The 17,628-nt window shown below is 39.7% G+C and overlaps 1 protein-coding gene across 16 annotated transcripts in view; it reads right to left on the bottom strand.

Moving 5' to 3' along the window:
* The window catches only part of REPS2 (RALBP1 associated Eps domain containing 2), a 264,766-nt gene that overhangs the window by 147,371 nt on the left and 99,767 nt on the right, over window positions 1-17,628 (bottom strand). For all 16 annotated transcript variants that reach the window (XM_069100687.1, XM_069100686.1, XM_069100685.1 and 13 more), the window contains one exon: window positions 7,407-7,504. In XM_069100687.1, the coding sequence (XP_068956788.1) occupies window positions 7,407-7,504 (98 nt within the window). The remainder of the gene's footprint in view (window positions 1-7,406; window positions 7,505-17,628) is intronic.

Here is a 17,628-nt window from a genome sequence, read left to right as displayed (position 1 = left end):
AGATTGATAGATAGATCGATCTATGGATTTGTATACATATATGTACATATTTCTGCAAACATAAGTACATGTATATCATATTTTTCTGTAAAAACTGATTATATACATTAGATATGTTATTTTACATAATATATTATGTAATTGTATTATATATTACATACTATATAACATGACAGTCAAGCATATCATATACTTATATATGCATACATACAGACAGATAGAGATATCAGTCATTGCTTTGACTCTCCTACATTATAAACTCTTGAAGAATACTCTCCAAAAAAATTTTGGAAGCCAAATTCATGTGCACGAAAATACCATTTGAACATAAATGTATCTGCTAATATACTGTGGTCTCCTCTAGTTTTCAAATTAAATCTTTTTATCTCCCCTAAGGCTGTCATTGTTGACTTTTTTTACACCTGCCAACAAACTCCACATATTAGCAAAATAAAAGAGAAGAATGGTACACATTTGAAGAGGTGATCACTACCAAATTACCTTTTAGGACATTAACAACCTGTGGATGAACAATACCTTAAAGAATAGAATCGAACTGGTTCTCATTTCTCTGTCTCTGTCTCTCTCTCTCTCTGTCTCTCTCTCTGTCTGTCTCTCCCCTAAGTAACATGTTCAGTACTACCCCTGTGAATCCAGAACACCTTAAATGAAAATTAACATGCTCTCCAATCTGGGTTAAAATTGGGTTACAATGAGGTAAGATCTATTCCCCCTGGGAAGTAACAGCAAAGTGGTACAATGGAAAGTACTAAAGTACTCAAGACTTGGTCATGTCAATGAGATTAAAAGAATTCTATCAAGTTCTACTAAATTAGAGAAGCACCAACCACCATGTCCACAGCAGACTCTTGAATGCAGTCAGACAACCAGCCGAACGTAGAGAGGTTCATTATTAACAAGTGTCACTCTGGAATTCTTTGCTTTGGTCATTGCAAACCACAAAAAAGATAAGAACACAAAATGGCACTCAGTCTGTGTGGCTCCTGAATGTTTCCTGATGCAGTGACAGGAAAGGGGGCAAAGGGTACTAACAATCACTTTAATAGACCAGCAGCAAGGATTAATAGCTAACATTTGTATATAGTGTGTTAAGATAAAAAAAAAAACACTCTATATAAGGGGCGGCCACATGGAGCAGTGAGTAAGAGCGCCGGCCCCAGTATTGGGAGACCTGGGATCAGTTCCAGCCTCCGATTCTTGGCACCCACACAAAAATAATAATAACTGGCCATGTAACCTTGAGCAAGTTACTTAACCCCAGCTGCTTTAAAAGAAAACAAACAAAAAACCCCACTCTATATATATTGTCTTGATTTTTCTTCTCTCCTAGACTTGTGAAGTACTTAGTACAATTATCTCCGTATTATATATGAGGAAACCAAAGTGAGGCAGGGTTAAGTGACTTGTCCAGAGTCAAATATGTGTCCGAGGCGAGATTTGAATTCAGATCTTCCTTATTCCATGTCCAAGTCTCTTTCCACCACACCAAGATGTCCCTTCATCTGTTAGCACATTAGGTGCGAAATACTGACGCGATGATCAACAAACTGATACTCAACCAAAAGAAATGATCCACATACATGAAATACAAAAAGACCTATTAGAAGGCCTCGAGTGCACTAAGATACAGACAAGAATCACTCAGGATAAGACAAGGATGGGTGGTACCTGTGGAAAGCATGCCGACAGTGAGGAGAGCATAAATTAACCAATTCAACTAACAATCATTAAGTACCTATAACACACTAAGCACTGTGCTAGGTACTGAGAATATAAAGACAAAAATTTTCAAAACCAGGTCTTGACGTCAAGGTTCTTAACTTTAAACAAAGTGTATGTTCCAGGTAAAATTGTAAGTAAATATTATATAGTTTAAGGATCAAGAGTACACTAATGACTAGAGGAATTGGGAAAGGGCTTTGTTTTGGTTTTTTTGGTCCTTTTGGAGAGGGAAGGCAGGTAAATTGGGGTTAAGTGACTTGCCCAAGGTCACACAGCTAGAAAATATCAAGTGTCCGGGGCCATATTTGAACTCAGGTCCTCCTGACTCCAGGGCTTTTGCTCTATTCACTGCACCACCTAGCTGCCCCAGTTTTTTTTTTTAATTGATATCTGAACTGCTTCTTGCCCCAACTGATAAGTGGTCAAAGGATAGACAGTTTTCAAAGGAAGAATTCTCAAGAGCTATTTTTTATAAAATGTTCTAAATCACTAATAATTAGGGAAAGGGAAATTAAAACAACTGTTGGTTTGTTTCACAACCATCAGATTGGCAAAGTTGACAAAAAACGGAAAATGACAAATGCTGGAGATGCTGTGGGAAAACAGGTACATGATTACATTGTTAATGGAATTATACAATAGCCTAGCCATTCTGGAAAGTAATTAGAAACTCTGTCCAAAAAGCCATTAAACTATGCATTGACCTAGTGATATCTCAAAGAGATCAAAGAAAGGGAACAATGATCCATATGGACATAAATATTTATAGCATTCGTAAAGAATTAGAAACTTTGGGTCATCCATGAATTGGGTAATGGCTAAGCAAGTCATGGCATACAAATACAATGGAATACTACTGTGCTGTAAGAAATGATGAAAGGGATGGTTTCAGAGAAACCTAGAGAGACTTGTGTGAACTAATGCAAAGTGAACAGAACCAAAAGAATGATTTATACAATAACAATAATATTGTAAAGACAAACAACTTTTAAAGACTTGTGAACTCTAATCCACACAATGACCAATGACAATTCCAGAAGACTCATGAGAAAAATGATAAGAAAGGTGATGGACTCAGCACAGATTGTGGTTTTCTTATTTTTTGGATGTGGACAATGCAGAAATTTTTTCTGCTTCACTGTTTGCAAGGGGTTTTATTTTTCTTGTTTTCTCAATTGGAGGAGGCAGGGATGAAGGGAGAGAATGCAGACCTGAATATAACATAAAATTGAATTTAGAAAAAAAAAAAGAAGAATGAATATAGTCATGAAGGAAACTAAGAATTCTGAGAGGTGAAAGGGAGGACAGAGTGGAACTGAAAGCCAGCAGAAAAGTACAGAGATGGGAGATAGAAAGCCAAGTTCAAGGAACCATAAATAGGTCAGTCTGACTTGAATTTAATGTTCATGGAAGGGAGTACTGAGAAGGGATCAATCAACAAGCATTTATTTGTTAAGCACATACTGTTGGTCAGGCTGTAATAGGAATGTAAATTTTTAAGATCTTCCCTGCCCCTGCATTAAGTGTACCTGGAGCCTGAGGTGGGAGGCTTGTTTTTCAGGAGATACTTTGTGATGGGGCAGTGGGTCAAGAGGGTTGTTACATTCCCTGAGCCAGCAGAAGGCTATATAAGCCCTGATGTGAGGCTTTGCTTTGGGGCTCACTCTGAGAAGTGTTGTGTGATTTGACCAGATGAGACTCTGGGCAGCCATTGAGAGCCCCCTGGCTTTGAAAAACCCAGATGTTGATGCTTCCCTCTCTGGTAACTGTGATTAGGTATGGATGTATGTAATGGTCAGACAGTTTGGAAGCCTGTTTGCTTGATCTGTTTCTCTGTCCTGTAACTTCTGTCTGTATATTCTGACGTTCGGGGTGCTGACCTTTTCCCCCTGAACTAGGTAAATGATATATGTTTGATTGATTAAAGTAAGCTTGTTAACACATTTTGAGTTGCTTTCCTTTAGAAAAGCAGATCTAAGAACCTGTGTTGGCAGCCACCCTGGGGACGCTGGGTGCTTGCTGCTACACAGGCATGATGCTAGAAGCTGAGGGCAAAAAGAAAAAAGTGAAAACTGTCCCTGTTCTTGGCAAGCTCACAGTCCAGCCAGAGGATATAGTATGTACATACGTAAATAAATACAAGGTGATTTTTGAGGGGAAGACAATAGCAACTAAAAGGATCTGCAAAGGTCTTGTATAGAGGGTGTCTTGGTGGCTCAGTGAATAAAGCACCGGCCCCAGAGTCAGGAGGACCTGAGTTCAGATCTGGCCTCAGACACTTAACACACACACAAAAAAAAAACCTAGCCATGTGACCTTGGGCAAGTTACTTAACCCCAATTGCCCTCCAAAAAAGAAGGTCTTGTATAGAAGGAAATGCTTAAGCTGGGTCTGGAAGGATACAAGAGATTGTAAGAAACAAGCAGCCAGATCAGTTTAGTTGGACCACAGTAGGTTTGGAAGGGAGTCATGTTCAATAAGACTGGAAAGATAGGACAGGGCCATGTTGTGAAGGATTTTAAATGACAGAGAATTTTATTTTTGATACTGGATGTCATAGAAAATCACTAGAATTTACTGAAGAGAGAAGTAACATGTTGTTCATCCTACATTCTCAAAAGGGACTAACAACATCACAATGGTGATGTCCTGACTTGCTCATGAATTAGATTTAAGTGAGAGAGAGCTGAGCAAAATCATCGGCTCTCCTTTGGAGTCACCAAAGCCGGGCAATAAGACAAAAATCAAGACAACTCATGATGCCCTGGGATGCTGTGGATGACCTTGGCCTTTCTAAATTAAGGTTTTTGCCCAGGCATTCATGTTTTAGGAAAATCAGTTTGACAGCTGTCAAGGATGGCTTGGAGAAGGGAGAGATTTGAAGCAAGGAGGCAGATTAGGAAGCTACTTTAATACTTCAGGCAAGAGAAACTAAAGGCCTGAATTAGATGGTGGCTGTATGAAGGGATAGAAGTGAATGTAAGATATGTTATGGAGAGAGAAACAAGAGACAGTGTTAGACAAGTAGAGTGAGGAGCTAAGGAGAAAGTGAATCTGGGTAACGGAAAGCATGGTGGTACACTATGGAGAAGCAGGTTGGAGTCTGCCATGTCAAGCTAAAAGAATTTCTATTTTATTCTAGGAAGCTGCTGAAGATGCTGACACAGGAGAGTGACACAGTCCGGAATACTGAAATACAAGTCAAGCCAACAAGCATTTATTAAGTGCCTGCTGTGAGCCCTGCAGTCAGGGCTTAGAAAATGGTAAAGCTTAAGAATCTCTGCCTTATATAAACTTGAGAGTCTACTTGGGAGAACAAGAAATATCTATAAAACAATTTAGTACCAACACAATGCAAAATATAAGTGTTAAATGAAAGGTATAGAGAGCAAATTAACAAATTATTGCAGAGATCTCTGATCTTGCCCAAAAACTTACCCCACTTAGAACATCTTACCTAGCTGGAGTTGCCCCACCCAACTAGAAAAACCTTACATAGAGATTCTAGTCAAGTGAAAGCTGGCCTCACTGTGTTTTAGTCACCCAGGCCTCAGTATAGGTGGATGCCTAGGCAGGTAGTCCAGTCTCTTTGTCCAAGTGTGATAGTAATGGCATTTAAAGATTCCCCTGTATTGGCTTGGTTTTCAAATTGATTGTGTTAAAACCCAGAGCTTGTTAATCCCACCTGTGGGATGGACTTGTTGATGTGAAAAGAAAGTCCTGAACTGGGAGGAGCTGGTGACATAGATTTGGAGAGACAAGAGAGAGGCGGAAGACCTTTTTTGGAAGCAGCACCCACGTGGAGCCAGAGAGAGAGAGACTGAGAAGGATTGCTGGGGCCACTTTGAATCGCCCTGGACTTTTGAGACCTGCCCCCTGAGCTGCCAAGGACTGAGGAGACATGGCTGTTTTGCTGGTACTTTGTCTGTCTGTTTTGATGTTGTTTTGCCAGATTTGTCCACTGGTGAAAGGTAGTCCTGTTGTTGAAGAAGTCCTGGAACCTGGCTTTTGGCTAAGAAGCCCTGAGACTGTTCTGCAGACAGAGAGTGAATACTGTCCACTGGTGAAGGACAGTGCTGTTGTTGCAGGGGTCTGGGAACCTTTCTGTTGGTTCAGAAGCCCTGAAGAAGGATTTTCTGGTTGTATGTTTACAGAAATCCTGGGAGAGGGTTTTGCTAATGTTTTCAGGGGTTCTAGGACTGTTCTACAGACAGAGGATGAATTGATGAAGGGACTGGCAATGTATCTTGTGGCCTTGCTGAGCCTTGTCTCCCCAGGAACTAAGGTTGCTGAGAACTTCAAGATGAAGAAAAGACCTCCATTTGGGTATTAAGTGCTGTGTTTAAACTTGATGTAACTCTGGGGTAGATTCAATTGAGATCCAGGGATGGGGAACTTTTGACCTTTTGGTGCTCTGTGATTGACAAATGAAGGTACTTTACTTATGTTTGGAAACTAATCTCCATTTGAGAAGAGGGGCTTTGTGGTGGACTAAATGAAGGTATAGCCTAGGGTTGGAGAAGTATTTGGACCAGGAACTTTGTAATTGATTGAATGATTGGAAGGTCCTGGGGTGGGGTAGTCCTTGGAGATTATTTAATCACACTTAGTAAATGCTGTATTTGGAATGATGTCATGTTTTGATCTTCTCTGTTCTTGGTTGGTCACTGAATAAAATGGAGAGCCCCTATGCTGGTATTCTGAACCTGGGAAGTTGCCTTTCCTTGGCATTACATTACACCAAGACAAAGTGATCAAAGTCATATCCTCTAGTACCTCATTAGAATAAATCCACCCCTCATTAAAATATTCATTCTTCTCATTAATCATTAACCAGAGTTGATTGCCACCCTCAGTAATACCCATTCTTCCAAAGGCATACACAGAGTGGGTTCCATGAGGGGTCTTTGGCATTTAAGAGTACCACTGACCCCTTTTATTAATTATCCACTAGCAATAATTAATGATTTTATTAATTACCCCAAAACAACATTTTTGAATTTTTTATATGTCACAAAGTGCTAAAGGAGATACATGTGGGCTGGAGGGATAAGAGAAGGATTCATGGGAGAAAAATGATTGGATCTGGGTCAAGAATGATTAATAGCTATTGGATAGGCAAAGGGGAAGAAGGGCATTCTCCACAAGGAAGATGGTCTAAATATGGGCTTGAAGTCAGGAAAGAACCTGGAATGTTTGGGAGTTCAGCTTAGCTAGTGTGAAACAGCAAAATCCAAACTGAAAAGTGTATTGCTATAAATAAGCATTGGGGCATTTAAGCGAAGAAAAGGAACAAGTAAAGATTAACTAGTTACACGGCAGGTCAGATGGGCTCAGTCATGTCTTCTCTGCAATAATTTGCAAAGATTCAACTAAAAAGTCACTTTTCCGCATCTGAGAGTCTAACTACTTTCCTCTTTTCTCAGTTTTACAGTTCAGAATATAATGGGGAAATCAAAAGAGCCAGAGCTCTGACTCATTTCCCTCTGACACTGACCCTGACATTGACCTGAGTCATGAGCTTCAGCAAGGTTAACCTGCTTCCTTGTTCATAAAAAAAGAATAACCTACTAACTACCTCCCAGGGTTGTTGTGAGTAAAACACACACAAATGAGCTAAAATTATGATGATGATAATGATCACACTATATAACAACAATTACCCGAATAAGAGAAGTCTGTCGTCGCATAGGCTTGGGTCCATGGCTTCCTGATGTGGGCCCCTCCTGTTGGAGGGCAAGTTGTCTAGTTTCATAAGGAGCTGAAAGAAACAGGAAAACCAAGATGGTGTCAGAGACTCAATATAAAAATGGTTAATTTTGGCAGCTATAAACTAAGGCAATTTATATACAAATTCACTTTCCTATAAATGAGATGGTACCCACAATCTCACATTATGCCCCAAAAGTCCACATAATTAAATTTTTAATTAATCAAAAATAATTTTCTCATCATACTGCTTTATAAAGAAAACTATTCCCTAAATTACATGTTTAAGTCCAAAGAAACTGATTAAATTTAACAGAATAAAAGTGTTAAATATTTGATTGAGAGTGAGCAATTTATATCATATTAGGGTCAAATATATGTTCTACAGATTGGAAAATAAATGAAGACTGTGGGGATAGAGATCAGAGAGACTGCTCATACTCCAAACAATGAATTCTACCAATGTGCAATTGTCTAAATACCTGTCCCCTCCCCCTATAAAAATTACAAGAACAAATGTTTACCTGGACTTTTTTTTTTTTTTTTGCCTTTTGGAGGGCAACTGGGGTTAAGCAACTTGCCCAAGGTTACATGGCTAGTGTTTGTGTGGGTGTTAAGTGTCTGAGGCCGGAACTGAACTTGAGTCCTCCTGACTCCAGGGCCGGCACTTTACTCACTTCGCCACCTAGCCGCCCCAACCTGTACTACTTTTAATACAATTAACTTAATAATTCCCCTATATCAATAAGTCAAATATCCTTCCCTCTTTGTCTTCCCTCACATGATATAAAAAATAGCCAGGTGTGGTAATATACACCTGCAGTCCTTGCTGCTGGTGAAGCTGAGGCTGTTGGATCAGCTTAAAAGTTGTTACACTTAGGATGATATTCTCTCTCTCCCCCCCCCTTTCTGTACATATGCATTTATGTGTGTATGTACATATGTATATGTATGTCATATATTTCTCTATACATATACAGATAAAAAAATTAAGAATAAAGTATCAAAAAACACAAATATCTTCAATCTTATTTCAGTCCTACCTTAAGGGATATTAAAATTTGTTCTACGCATTTACATGTGCATTGTTGTTTTTTACCCTATGACTTCCACTTAAAATTGATTTTGTTCTATTTAATCAATTAAGAAAAAAATTTCAAAACATCAAAATTACTTTGTACTTTGCTCTGGTTTATTCTAAACAATGATGTCGCCAAGACCTCTGCTGTCACTGAAGTCAGGGAGCACACAAAAGAAATAAAGGCAATATTCAGCCCTGTTCAAATCCGAAAGAAAAACCATTCCCTAAGCTGAAAGCATTCTGTTTTTTCTAGGTGAATATTTGAATTTTTTGAGAGGATAAAACAAGCTATAGGAATTTCTTTCAACTGTTATACATATAAGTAAGATACACTAGGCAGAAGTTTGTTTTCTTGAAGCCACAGCAGTGTTCTTTGTTTTAATAAGAAAGGATTCAACCAGGTCATCAAAAGCTGTACACAAACATTGCGTCTACTTCACATATGCAATTTGCACTTTTTATTTTGCCCCAGGCAAATGATGCCTCCTTTATAACAAAACTCACATTCATTTATATAACAAAACTTTCATTCATTTCACTTACCAAAACAAAACACTTGGAGCTGATCCCTGGTAAGTCACTAAACTCCTAAGTATAAAAACTGAATGCAGTAATGATGCACACAAAACATTTCATGATTCAAATATCTTTAAAACCCCAGAAGTTTAGAAATACCCAGTCTGTGTATTCTTTATGAACAGTCGTGACTCCTAAACCACTCATTTCAAAACAGCAGCTGAATGTCAAAATACAATTCTGAACACAACTAAACTGAAACTTATCTATGACACTTTTCACTAGAAGTGGAATCCAATATAAGGAAATTCCATCTTGAATCTCCTCCAAAGAATGAATGAAAAGGCATTAACTAAGCACTAAGGTAGTACAGTAAGATAGAGCCCTGGCCTTGGAATCAGGAAGACTCATCTTCCTGAGTTCAAATCTGGTCTCAAATACTTTCTAGCTGTGTGACCCTGGGCAAGTCACTTACACCTGTTTGCCTCAGTTTCCTCATCTGTAAAATGAACTAGAAAAGGAAATGGCAAGCCACTCCAGTATCTTTGCCAAGAAAACCCAAATGTGATCATAAAGAGTTGGACATGACTCAAAAATAACTAAATAACAAGATACTCTGTGTCAGCCATTGTGTGAAGAACAGAAGATTCCATTAAAAAGCCCTCAAAGGGCTTACACTCTTTCTAATGGGAGAAGTGGCACACAGATGGGAGTGATGGCCTGGGAAGGGGAACAGTCGTCAGGAAAGTTACAGGGATGGTGAGTGAAGCCACAGGAGAGAAAATGAATTGAAACTCCACGCAGTTTGATGACTGAAAGTGCCTAAAGTGCATTGCTATAAGGAAGTGTTGCTAATAAGGCAATACCACCAAACAGCCTCTGAGGATGATACAGTTATGTTATAAAGAGAGGCACCATGGCAGCATGAACATTTCTGGACTTGAGATCAGAATAACTGGGGTTTAATTTCTACTTCTGACACACACTGGTTATCCTCTGTCTCCCCACTTACAAAATGCTCTAAACCTGACATTCTGCATACAGATGAAGGGTCACATTCTTGTGTTTGCCCTTTGTTCTCGAAGAGGACCATGGCGTCAGGAAAATGATGACATGACTTGCAGCTGACTTTGATTTGAGTGAGGGAGGGTTGTGCAAAATCACCCACCTCACTTTCTCCTCCAGAGCCATCTGGGTCCAGTGGCCACATTCTACAATGGTGCTAACTGATCAAAGCAAAATAATATATGATTAAAAAAAAAAGTTGGCAGCTAAGGGGCACAGTAGATAAAGCACTGAGCCTGGAGTCAGGAAGACTCATCTACCTGAGTTCAAATCTGGCCTCAGACCACTGACTAGCTGTGTGACCCTGGGCATGTCACTCAACCCTGTTTGCCTCAGTTTCCTCATCTGTAAAATGAGCTGGAGAAGGCAATGGCAAACCACTCCAGTATCTTTCCCAAGAAAATCCCAAATGTGGTCATAAAGAATCTGACATTATTGAATTATATATTGAACAACAACAAAGAAACCATCCATGTTAATTTTCTAGAATTTGGTTCAATAATTACTTGTTAAACATGTATTATGGGAAGGGTACTGTGTTAGGTTCTAAAAGAAGGATAAAGTTTGGATAAGACACAATACGTGACCTCATGGATTTTATGCTCTTACAGACAAATAAGAAACAAACTCTGATAACTATACTATACAATAATCCATGCCAACTACGTTTGTTATTGTTCCATCACACCTGACTCTTTTGTGTTCTCATGGATACTGTCTCTGGGGTTTTCTTGGTAAAGATACTAGAGAGGTTTGTCATTTCCTTCTCCAGTGGATGAAGGCAAACCAGAAGCTAAATGACTTGCCCAGGGTCACCCAGCTAGCACATGTCCAAGGCCAGGTTGGTTCTAACTCAGGTCTTCCTGGCTCCAGGTCCAGTGAACCACCTAGCTGCCTTCTGGCAACTGCATTAGAGAAACACAAAACAAAATATTGCATGAAGACTTCGGGATGGGACAGGGAACGTCACTAAAAGATCTTGCGGTTAGAAGGCCCACTGAAGAGCTGTAAATTAAGAGTCTAGAAGTAAGCAAGGAGCAAATTAAAGAGCCAAGCAAGCATAAGTGATCTCACCGCCCTTCCAGAATTTAAACATTTAACTTCACTTTGACTATCAGATTATTGTTTTTCCTTTTTGGAGGGCAACTGGGTTAAATGACTAGCCCAAAGTCACATGGCTGGTAAATGTGTCAAGTGTCTGAGGCCGGATTTGAACTCAGGTCCTCCTGACTCCAGGGCCTGACACTGCGCCACCAAGCTGCCCTGACTATCAGATTATTAAAAGGGAAATTAATACATTAACAGAAGGGAGTTTTGAATGAACATATGTCAACAAAGAACATTTTGTGTAAGGTGGAGTCATAGGAGACTGCCATTTATTTTCCATATGGTTGGGAGAGGTAAGGGGAGATAGGGGGAAAGAGGGAAAGACACTTTCAGTTTACAGAAAAATAACAATTTAGGTATGTCCCCAATTCTGCTGCCATTGCAATCGGTGGGCACATGCCCCAAGAGATTATGAGATGGGAAAAATGTATGTGCTCTCCGGCCCCCAAGACCTTTTGCTCCCCTACAACAGACCCCTTATTTATCCTTTGAGGGAAAAAGGAAAGGGGGAAGGAGAAAGGGTGACAGTACTCAGGATCAGCAGCCAGAACCTAAGACACATTTATACACAAGCCCATACACCCAGCCCTAAGAACCAATCTTTATGCCAAAGTTTATGGATCTGGATGCCCTTCCCTACATTGTTACAATGCGCCAGGGGCTATTGACTTTGGAGGCTTGCTTCAAAGAGAAGATGATTTTGACTACAAGATTTTCATCTTTCATGATTGTGGCACAGAAGACTGAACCACAGCCTCAAAGGGAGCAAGACCAGGGAACAAGTGTAACTCTGCTACCTACTGGCTGTATGGCCTTGAGCAAGTCACTTAACCTCTCATAGCTCTAGCAGGGTCTGGGGAACCTGAGGCCTGAAGACCACATTCTACCACCTTCTAGGTCTTTGGGTGTGACCTTCTGACTGAGAGCAAATTTTCTATAACAAATCCTTTTATTAAGAGGATTTATTCTGTGAAGTTTGGATTGAGGACCTAGAGGGCCACATGTGGCCTTTAAACAGAAGGTTCCCCACCCCAGTGTCTAGGCCAGTGGTGTCCAACTCATATAGAGACAGGGTGCTGCTAAATCACCCATAAGGACCCCTGCAGGTCATATGTTGACTTAGAAAACGACATATTCACATTATATAAGTTCTACTGCATTTTTATTAATTTTTTTAAAAGTTTCCCAGTTAAAAAAATAAAAATAAATTCAATTCGATTCCATTTAATTTAATTTAAAAATAAATAAATGAAAAAAAAAGTTTCCCAGTTACATTTTAATCTGGTTCAGGCTGCACTCCAGAGTGCTGGCCCGTAAAGCTGCTGGTGCCATATAACCTCGCCAGGTAATTCCCTACTACTCTAAACAGCCCACCTGTATGGACAGAAGAAGCTTCCTCCAAGGACTTCCTGATATCAAAGAAATCCCAAGGCTAATCCTGATCCCTCTGTTGACTTTAGAACCTACCCATGTGCAAGATACGACTCTAATAAACAGGGGTTTTTTTGAAGTTTTATGACTCTAAATAGAGAACGATAAAATCTTCAAGAAAGATTTCTTTTTATTATCACTTCAATTCAATAATTCCAGAGTGCCTGACATATGCTGGACTCCCAAGAAAAGAGAAAAATAGTCTTCAGAGGATCTTCTGCATGAGTAAAGGACAATAAGATGGCCCTGAGCAGAGTGCCTGGAATATAGTAGGTGCCTCATAAATGCTTATTGAATGATAGCCACACAAAGCTATAATACAAGTGAGAATATAAGTGCATATTCAATCCATGCCAAAACCTTTTGGGAAAATTAAAAGTGCTACGTAATTATAAGTTTTGATCAGAAACAGTATTGTTATTTTTTCTAGGGGAAAGCAAGTATAATAATGCTAATATTCCATTGTAAAAATAGAGCTGTCTACTCTAATGCATGTGAATGGCCTATTGTCCTTTCTATATTAGATGCACATGTCAGTTGTCTCTGGCTAGCAAGCTAGGTGGCATAGTGGATTCAAGATTTGGAATCTGGAATATTTGAGTTCTAATTCTACCTCAGAGAAACTCTTAGCTGCACATGACCCTGACCCGTCCTAGCTCAAGCTAAGAGCTCTGCCATCCAGGATTACCCAAGACAGGTTGGAGAATTCTGACAAAAGGTGATAGAATGGAGAAGGAAATGGCAAACCACTCCAGCATATTTTCCAAGAAAACTCCATGAATAGTATCAAAACCTGAAAGTAAGATCTATGAACCAAGCTTGAACAACTTTGGGAGACAGAGGAGGAGAGAAAGGCTTGGCATGCTGTAGTTCCCAGGATCACAAAGAGTCAGACATGACTGAATGACTGAACACAACAATGACAAATATGATTCTGAAACAAGTCACTCAGTTATCTTTGCCTCTATTTGCCCATCTGTAAAATGGGAATAATACCAGCACCCACCTCACAGGATTATTGTAAAGATCAAATGAGAAGACAGATGCAAAGTATTTTGCAAACTTTAAGGCAATATATAAATACTTTATAGTATTATCATAATAAAACAAGATTGCAACCTATGATTAGTAATGCATTTGCTTCATTAATCTTGTAGGCTTCTAGCATGGTTTAAGAAGCAAATGCATTACCAATGACGGGCTGCACAGCTAACTAACAAGATCAAGAAAGATGCCCCCAAAAAAAGGTAAAGAAGAAAATGTTTAATTAAAAATTTTTTTTTGAAATCCCCTACCCTCAATGAGCTTAGATTCTATTGAGAGAAGAACACACAATATGTATACAGATAGGGGAGGCCAGGTAGCACAGCGAGTAAGAGCACCGGCTCCAGTGTCAGGATGACCTGGGATAGAGTCCAGCCTCAGACACTTAGCACCACCCAGAAACACCTGGCCCTGTAACCTTGAGCAAGTTACTTAACCCTGATTGCTTATAAAAAAAAAAAAGTGAGGCCACTTCAGCATGTGATCAAGAGGTGAAGGAAGAGAGAGTGGCAAAAGGCATCTGAGTGGTGTTACATATTACTCATGTTTTTAGACTTGCTCAATGTTTTGACTAATTGTGTTGTTTTTTTTTTTCTTTAAAAAAATATTGATTAGATGGAATGGCTCTCTGAATAGGAGAAGAATCATGGGGATAATTATGACATAAAAAAACCAAAAACATCAAGAAAACTTATTTTTTAAAAAAGAGAGCATCTGGAGATGAGGAGATGAGGAAGAGAGAAGAGGGAGTTCATCATTATTGGCCTCAGTTTTTTTTTCTGTAAAATGTGGGGTAAGGGTCTCAGCTGAGAGAGTGGGGGAAACTTCATGGGAAGTTTCAGGACGGAAGAAAAGGCTTAAAAGAGCAACTATTTGGGGCTCCCTTTGAGAAGTGTGGTGTGATGTGACCAGATGAGATTCTGGGCAGCTGTTGAGAGCTCCCCGGCTTTGAAAAACCCCGATGTTGATGCTTCCCTCTCTAGTAACTTTAATTTGGTATGGATATAATGGTTGGACAGTTGGAGGCCTGTCTGCTTGAAATGTTTCTGTCTGCATACTCTGAAGTTTGGGGTGCTGACCTTTTTCCTCTGAACTAGGTAAATGATATGTTTGATTCATTAAAGCAAGATTGTTAACCCAAAAAAAAGAAAAAAGAAGAGGCACTGTGGAGAGTCGGTAGTGAGTTGATAAGGAAGGTATAATAGGATTGCCTAGCAACAGTGAGGGTCCAGCTGGGGACATGTTACATAAATCTGTAGGGGACCCAGTCAGAACAGTTGCATGATTTTCTCCACCTTCCATAGGGTCAGTCTAGATGGCCTGAGGGTCCTCAGTGTCCCAAGTCTATGATCCCATAATGTCATTATCTCTAAGGTTCTCTCTAATTCTAATAATCTTTAGTTTATAATCGAGAGCCGCCCAGAGTCACACTTTGTCACACAGCCAGATGTGACAAAGACCAAATGCTGAGAAACCAGTCAGATGGTTACTAGACTGCAGGAGACCAGACGAAAGTGGTAGCCTTAAATATAGAAAGGGGGGAAATTTGAGAGACCTGTAAGCACCTGGAGGGCTGGGGCTATTTAAGTTTTGGCCTTGTGCCTCTAGAGTCTGCTAAAGTGCCTGGTGCACAGCTTACTAAATGCTTGTTGAATGATTGATTGTAAAAATATTCAGTACAACTTGGTGATGGTATTGACCGAAAAGAACAAGGAGAAAATTACAAAAATTATATGAGTCTAAGGGACTAGAAAGTTAACAAAACAATTACTGGGTAAGAATGACTAATTGAAAGAAATAGGATGAGTTTTTGGCATGTTCAGTTTCACATAAGAGAATTCGATTGTCACTTGAATGTCCCTACTGATATCTACAGTTCAGTTATGGATTATGGATGTCCTATTTCATATAACCTTGCATACATTTTTAATGTTTTTCCATTTCACTGAAGTCAGCACTCTCTCAGTGCAGCAAAAAAAAGCTGCAGATACTGGGCCATAGCAAACTGCAGCGGAAAAGCAGATCATATATACGTGTCCAATTCTAAAATAAATCTAATTAGTCATATTTTAAACTGGGACCCAGAACCCCCAAGAGGAAAAAATGCCAAGGAGAATTTATGAAGTGCTAAGGACACAGAGCCTGGCCATTTAAAATGCCACCACCCCCAACAGCATGATACTTTACCATTAACTTCACCAGCAAAATTTAAAATAGGCAGTATGGCCAGGCCAATGACTAGCTTCTGTCAGCAAAATGCTTTTCTGAAAATTCAGCAAAGATTTTATCCAATACTCACTGTGTGCAGAGCACTGTATTTGGTGCTGAGATTACAAAATTCAGGTAAGACACTGCGCCTGTTCTGATGAAGTTTATACATTCTAATAAGGAAAATATAGTCTAATGAAGTGGGGGAAACAGAGGTACTGAAGGAGTCTATACTCTGGGAGCCCTCTGGAACTCTCTTGGAATCTTTCCACTTGATGAGGCACTTTCCTGAGGCCTTTCATTATAGCTAGGCCTAAATCTCTGTTACTCCTAATCTAACCTAGCCCTCTATCCATCTTCTCCAAGCAGCCTTCAGCTACTTCCCACCCTTAATCCCATTCTCTTGGTTCCTGGAGTCTGACTTCAATCCTATCAAGATCCTCCTTAGACCCCTCCTCCAGAACACCTCAGATCCCTCCCACAGGCTCTCTGGATATAAGATCCATCTTACAAAATTCAATCAAGTTAGGACTCAGTCTATGTCAGAGTGTTCTAGCCCGCACAAGCTCACAAATACTTATGCTCCTTAAGAGTCTATTCATAATGCCAAATCTTTAATACTTTGTTTTACTTTGGCTGAAAGAAGACTTGAGTCGAATTCATTCAGGCAGGACCTGGAGTGTCAATATTTTGGGTCCTCAAGCACCCCTTAACCTCAAATCTCAAAACAGTATGATATAAATAATATTCTAGGGGCAAAACAAAGTGATTTATGATTTCACAGGGGAAAAATCATTACAAAAAAATAAGATTGGGAAAGACGATGAAGGAGGCACCATTCTCATTGGGCTTTAAAGAATGTGTAGAAATGGGGGCAGCTAACTGGCACAGTGAACAGAGCACTGGCCCTGGAGTCAGAAGGACCTGAGTTCAAATCCAGCCTCAGAAACTTGACACACTTACTAGCCATATGACTTTGGGCAAGTCACTTAACCCCAATTGCCCTCCAAAAATTAAAAAAAAAAAAAGGGTGGAAATAAAACAGGTGAAGAGGAGGACAGAAGACAGTCTAAGCACAATGATCTGAAGAAAATCATGAAGCCTACGCAGAAAAGGCGTGTTCAGAAGCCAAAGAATAACCCAGGCTGGCAGGACCACAGGTTGCTGGCGCCAGCTCCAGAAACTGGTCAGATTTTATTATGAGCATTTATACTAGGAGGGGCAAACTACAAATCAAAGCCTGATTGATTATTTGTTGATTATCTGAATTGAGAGATAAAGAGATAACAAATTTAAATTAAGGCAGAGAGGCAAGTCTCTACCCAAATAATAAGGATTTTTCTAATTGAGGGTCTGGAGGAATTGTGATCATACCCACAACTTTTTATTTAATATAATAAACTCCAATAAGGTGTAGAGCAGGAGAAGTCCTATGGATGAGAAGCCATTATATTACCCTTAGGCTAAAGAATGCACTAATTGTTATAATAGGGTGTGGCTGATTAGAGCTAAAGAAATAAAGGTAAAGTAAGCCTGGAGGAAAGAACTGAGAAGACCATGGCTGGTCACCACACCCTCCCAGTGCAACATCCACTGCATAAAGTTTCATATGCAAAAGAAAGATGTGTAGGCAGGGCTGTGGTTGGAGGACTAGAGAAGCCAAGGAAGAAGACCCATTAAGAGGTTACTAAAATAAACCAGGTGGTTAATGATGAGGATGTGGG

The sequence above is a fragment of the Petaurus breviceps genome, unplaced genomic scaffold, assembly GCF_028583685.1.
Source record: "Petaurus breviceps papuanus isolate PSGF00001 unplaced genomic scaffold, PetGlider_PUasm1.0 419, whole genome shotgun sequence".
Classification (NCBI taxonomy): domain Eukaryota; kingdom Metazoa; phylum Chordata; class Mammalia; order Diprotodontia; family Petauridae; genus Petaurus; species Petaurus breviceps.
This window is presented reverse-complemented; position numbering and strand designations above follow the sequence as displayed.